This window comes from Agelaius tricolor, unplaced genomic scaffold (genome assembly GCF_023055355.1).
Source record: "Agelaius tricolor isolate 1412-34295 unplaced genomic scaffold, bAgeTri1.0.p SCAF_19, whole genome shotgun sequence".
Lineage (NCBI taxonomy): Eukaryota > Metazoa > Chordata > Aves > Passeriformes > Icteridae > Agelaius > Agelaius tricolor.
In genome coordinates, this window is record NW_027269279.1 from 4,498,517 (window position 1) to 4,504,538 (window position 6,022).

The window sequence follows — 6,022 nt, forward strand, 5'->3', positions numbered from 1 at the left end:
AGCAATGTTGGAGAGAGATCCCAAGTTATTGCAGAGCCATAGATCTGTGGGAAAGGGGATGGGGGAGAGCCAGCAAAGCAACATCCCAAACCCTTCCCGGGGTCACACATTCCTAAATCAGCATGGCCAGAGCACAGGCTGACCCCTGTTTGCACAGGGGAGTTTTAGGAATTCTCTCAAGAATGAAATGGCTGCAGAGGAGGTGTAAATGATGCCAGGCAGCAGATCAGCAAGGCTGGAGGAGCCTTGCACAGAGGTGTGCTCTGGGGAAATCACAGCCCCTGATTTGGGCTGGATTTGGGGTGACCCAGCCTCACCCTTTGAGAAGGAGCTGAGCCTGCCTGAACACAACCTGCTCTGCAGTGCCCAAGCCTTACCCCCATCCATGATATCACTAACATCATCATTATAAAATGAACACACTTATTTAACTTGCAGACCCTCCTTTCCTACAGGACAGCAATTCTGCTTGGTTCTGCCCTCTATCACTGTGAGTATCTCAAAAGCAACCCTTTCTCCCTGCAGTCCCTTGCAGGCAGCAGAAATGAGCAGGAAGTGATGATTTGGGGGCTGAAAACACAATATTGGGGTCAGGCCATAAGAAGGGGAAAGATGCAGCTGGGCAGATTGGAGACACCAATGTCCATCGTCCTTCAGCCACCCAAGGAGAGACACTGGGATGTCCTGTCCCTGTCCCTGTCCTTCCAGCACCACCTGGGCACCTCTGCCGCTGCTCAGGGCTCCCTTGCACGACCCAATGCTGCCATCTGTAGCACAGAGCTCTGCTCCTGCTCCCAGCACAGCGCCTGCAGACACCAGGGCAGAGCTCAGCTTCGCAAGGCTTGGCTTTGTGAGAGTCCACATGGGCAAATCCTGGCCTGGGATTTGGCTTTTTCAGTCCCAAGAGAGGCTGTTGGATTCTGTGTCTGCTGAATTGCATTTTTAGTTGTCTGCCAAGGGCACCAGAGCCTGGAATTGTAGATATCATTCTGCTTATCTGCTGGAAATAAAACAAACATTAAATAATACCCAGTGCTGTGCCCTATACATTAAAGGGGTTTTAGTCCACTAAAGCCATGGATTCCTGTAGGACCAGCCAAGGACCATCAGAGCCTCCCATGCATGCAGAGATGGGCACAGTGCTTCATGGTTTTAAGACGTTTACACTGTGGGAAGGGGGGGGACATGCACAATCATCCCTCCCTTCCCCAGCTTATGAAAACACCTCATCACTGAAATTCATTTCAACGTTGCTCATGTCTTGGTGCATTTCCATGTCAGGAAATATTGGACAAAGGCTCGCTCACCCTGCTCCCAAATCCCTGCATTGTCCCCAGCAGGGAAGGGAAATGCAGAACCGGGGCCTGCTGAGCTCAGCACAGCAGCATCCCGGGGCACCACGAGGGGGAAACGTGGCTGTGACAAAGCTGGCATCAGCTCATTTCAGGCCAGGCTGTGACTCACAAAGAGAGAAAAAAGGAAACAGGGAGAAAAAGCGATCTCTGATGGTCAGGGTGTAGCTGAGCCCCTGTCGGGGGCACCGTTCCTCCTCTGCCACCTCCCTTCTCTGGGGACCTGGAGGTGACTGCTGGTATCTCCCTCAGCTTTGGGAGTCCCCATCCTTCCCTCCTGCCTCAGACACATCTGACCCCTCTGGACCGCACGGCTCCATCCTGTCCGACCGCACGGCTCCCGATCCAGCCCGGCGGGGCCGGATTGACCCGCACGCCTGACCGGGCTGGCCCCGCCGCGCTCAGCGGGATTCCTGCTCCCCATCCCGGCTCTGACAGCACAGCTCAGCCCCCTGGTGATGCCAAGCCCCGCACACGTGGGCTCCTGGCCAGCAGCATCCATAAAAACCCCTCTGTCCGTGCCCGGGCTGGGCTGCGGGGCTGGAGAGCGATGGCACTGCGGGTGAGCATGGGGACAGGGCGGGGTGACAGCAGGGGTGGCATTTGCAGGGGTCCCCAGCACGAGGTGAGAGCTGAGTGACTCTGACTCCATGTCCTTAGAAGGCTAATTCATTATTTTATGTAAATATATTATATTATATTATATTATATTATATTATATTATATTATATTATATTATATTATATTATATTATATTATATTATATTATATTATATCGTATCATATCGTATCATATCGTATTATATCGTATTATATTATGTTATATTATATTATAGAATGCTATACTAAAACTATACTAAAAGAGAAAGGATACAGACAGGAGAATGATAAAGAATGATAAAGAAGTAATATAAAAAAAAAATAACAAGAATGATAAAGAAAAACTTGTGATTCACCTCAACACAGCTGGATGTGATTGGTCATTAAGTTAAAACAATTCCCATGAAACCAATCAAGCAATGAGCAGTTGGTAAACAATTCATTAAGTTAAAACAATTCCCATGAAACCAATCAAGCAATGACCAGTTGGTAAACAATTCATTAAGTTAAAACAATTCCCATGAAACCAATCAATGACCAGGTGGTAAACAATCTCCAGACCACGTTCCAAAGCAGCAAACACAGGAGAAGCAGATAAGATAATTATTGTTTTCATTTCTCTCTGAGGCTTCTCAGCTTCCCCAGAGAAGAAATGCTGGCGAAGGATTGGAGATTTTTCCAGAAAATATGACAGTGACAAGCATGGGAATGACAGTGGGTAAAGGAAAGTGGAAGAGAAGGGCCAGACAGGTAGAAATCCTGACTAACACTGGGATTATTGCTCCTCTCTGTCAGTCTGGTCCAGGCTACTGCAAAAGTGAGTTTTGTGATGCTCAGTAACGGGCAATTGGACAGATTTTCATCCAGTAGCAGAGGGAACAGCTCTTTGCTGTGTGTGCTGTGTCTCTTGCTGGGGTTGGTGCAATGATTACACACTAAAGGTCAAGGCCAGGTGAACCTGGGTGCTGCCAGGTGCTCTTGGAATCCAGAGCTCATCAGCTCCAGCAGCTTCTGTGCCTCACAGGGGTGAACACTGGTCAGAGCTTTTCAGTGTGTGGGGTCCCAAAGCTGCCCTCCAGGCATGCAGGTATGAGGTTGGTCATTGCCAATTCCTGCCTAAATGTCTCAGCTCCTGCCCAAAAACATGTGTATCCCAAAAAAGCATTGAAATAGAACTCATGACAGAGAAAGAAACAGGGGAGTTGAAGTCCTGAGCTGTAGGAAGGAGAAACAGGCACACAACTGGCAGTGGAGATGTCAAGGCTGGGGAAATTTTCCTAATGTGAGCAATAAGTTTGTGAGAGGGGATGCTCAGAAATGCAAGATCATTAGAGTGCCAAAGACAAAAAAAAGTGGGGTGAAATGGCAAGAACTTCTTATTGAAATGAGTTATTTAATAAAACTATGAATTATTCAAAAAGGAACATTTTCCAGCTCATTTTATGCAAATTTAACCTTGGAGATGGGGAGCTCAGGCAGGAACTTTTGGGAAGAATCAGCCATGTAACACTGGATGAGCTCAGACTGGATGTCACTTTACACCTGTTCCTCTGCTTCAAAGCATCACAGAGTTTTCTGCTTCAGATTTTTGTATTGCTCGGGTGCAGAGAGAAGCAGAACATCTTTGTGTCCTGACAACAATGAAGGCATTCAAGTTCTTCTTTTATTTTTTGCTTTCTGATCCCGCTCAGCTCTTTACAAAAGACCTCGGGGACAGCAAATCCCACCTCATCAACTGGGTGTCATAGAGACTTGATTTCTTATCAGTTTGGAGTCTCTGAGATTATTTAGGAGTGAGAAAAAGACTGGGATAGAGAATGTGCTTGTGTGGGAAGGGGAGAGAAAGAAGATAACGATGAAAATGGGAGACAGAAGTGTCAGGGCTGAGTGGGGCAGTGCAGCTCTGCCACCTGGCTGTGTCCTGCTCCTTGTCTGCAGTTTGAGGCCGTGCATCCAGAGGGAATCTGCCCTGGATGGAGCATCGTGGTCAAGGGTGAGACCAGTTCCACTTCAGGCATGTAAGGAATGCTCTGCTCCCAGCTCCCCTGGCTCACAGGGGCCAGAAGCATTGTTCCCAGCTCTCCATCCCTTTTCTCTCTCTGTCCTAGGTTTGAGGTTAATTTGCTCTGTGATCCCGGAGACCAAATCGCTCTCCACTTTAACCCTCACCTCTCCATCTCCAGAATTGTCTGCAACTCCTTCCTCAACAGCCACTGGGGGCAGGAAGAGGTTAACAGCACCTTTCCCTTCAAAGCAAAGGAGCCCTTTCAGGTAACTCTGTCCCCCCACAGGTCTCCTCAGGTGTAACAGGAATAACCCAGCCAATACTGGGGTGCTCCCCATTTTTTGGCTGGGTTATTAACACCATGCCCAGCAACATCCCCTCTCTGGCTTTGTCTCCTGTTGGTAATCCTGTTAAAACCTGGTGATTTATACCCAACTCCGGCACAGCCGTGCAGAGCTCCAGCAGTAATCCCTGGATGCAGCATTTGTTTTCAATTTGGGCTTTGCATTGCCACCAGATTTTGTTATCATGAAAGGAAAAACTCAGTTATTCCCTCTTTTTGCCCGGAGTGGGGGTGAGCAGTGTGTGTGTGTCAGCTCTGGCAGGATTTGAGGTGGGTGGACAGATCCAGCAGCTCCCTGATGTGATGGAAACAAGGTCCAGTAAGGCCACATGAACATAACACAGTCTCTCTTTCAGGTTGAAATCTACTCTGACCAGGACTATTTCCACGTTTTCATCAATGAAAACAAAGTCCTGCAGTACAAGCATCGGCAGAAGAATCTCTCATCCATCACCAAGCTGCAGATTCTGGATGATATTGACATTTCTTCAGTGGAAATCACCAAACGAGCTCTTTACTAGAGACCAGACTCTAGTCAAGGGACTCTCTTACTCTTGGGACCCTCCCACAGACCATTCCCCCTCGAGCTGCTGATTCAGCCAAGAATCATTTCCTCCCCATTTCCACATGCCACCACCAACCAGGGAGATGGCCATGTGTCCTCAGAGTGGAAGGGATGGTCATTCCCATCACCAGCCACATTGCTGACCATAGCCCAGCCCTTCAAAGACACCCTACACCTTAGGGTGCACAACAGGCTCTGTAGGTCTGATCATCTTTGCTGCACATCAAAATCTGTCTTCAGGAGTCTGGACACCTCAATGTTACCTTAGAAATTGTGTTTGCCCAAGAGTAGGGTGTGCATGAGCACCAGTCCTCAGCTGGGCACGTGAGGAATGTGGATGTTAGGGGTGGAAAGGGATGTTTCTTTCCAGGAGCTGGGTAAGAATGACACCAGATTTGCCAATAAAATCAACCAAGGGAATCCCTGCTGAGACATCCCTCCTGGGGCAGATCAACCTCATCATTCCTTCCCTGCCAATCCAGGCACCTGGCATGAGCAATGGGTTGGAGGACACTGTTGAGGTCTGTGTGATTTTGGCTCTGGGAAAATACTGCTTTTTTTTTGAGGGCTAATGCAAGGTGAAGGTCCCTGGCATGCAGAACAGTGTGATCAGATTCAACTTGCCAGGTGTTGCCAGGAATTCCCTTCACCGGCTGAGAGGTGTTTGCTCAGCTCTGCCCCTGCCAACTCCAGGCTTCCCAGACAGACCCCAGAGTGATGCTGTGTGTCAGAGGAGGGCAAGAGCTGGGGGAGGCACATGAAAGCACATGGCTCCTCCACCATGCACCAGGAATGCAGCTGGACTCCAAACAAAAGGAACTGAGTGAATCTAGAAATTTTGATAAGCTTGGAATGAGCAGAGTGCCTGGGGATGTGCATGGGTAGCCTCTGGCTTTTCTCTGCTTTATTGTTTTCTTTCCCCCCCCTTTTTAGTTGTCTTTCAAAACAACCCACTCATCCCTTGCACCCTCTTCCCTTTTCCAGCCTCTTCCTTGGAGCACAACATATCTGTGACTCCTTGACCAGGCCACAGCAGAGTAAAAGTTGTTATTTTTACTTTGTTTTAATTACACGCATCATAAACAGCACAATGTCACAGTGTTAAATCTGAACAGGAACTTATTCCAAAAATGCAATTACAGCTGCCCTCCAATCAC

The 6,022-nt window shown here is 48.4% G+C and overlaps 1 protein-coding gene across 1 annotated transcript; it reads left to right on the forward strand.

The window, feature by feature from the left end:
* Positions 1–1,902: 1,902 nt before the first annotated feature.
* GRIFIN (galectin-related inter-fiber protein) lies at positions 1,903–5,334 on the forward strand. The gene is made up of 4 exons (XM_071444692.1): positions 1,903–1,914; positions 3,849–3,970; positions 4,061–4,223; positions 4,657–5,334. The coding sequence occupies exons 1-4, from the start codon at positions 1,903–1,905 to the stop codon at positions 4,819–4,821; spliced, it is 462 nt and encodes a 153-aa protein (XP_071300793.1). The 3' UTR covers positions 4,822–5,334.
* Positions 5,335–6,022: the final 688 nt, after the last annotated feature.

What these genes read in the sequence shown, in the direction of transcription:
- GRIFIN (XM_071444692.1), top strand. An exon ending in ACCAGTTCCACTTCAGGCAT is followed by an intron (nt 3,971 to 4,060) that starts GTAAGGAATGCT and finishes TCTCTGTCCTAG; the next exon opens with GTTTGAGGTTAATTTGCTCT. An exon ending in AAGCAAAGGAGCCCTTTCAG is followed by an intron (nt 4,224 to 4,656) that starts GTAACTCTGTCC and finishes TCTCTCTTTCAG; the next exon opens with GTTGAAATCTACTCTGACCA.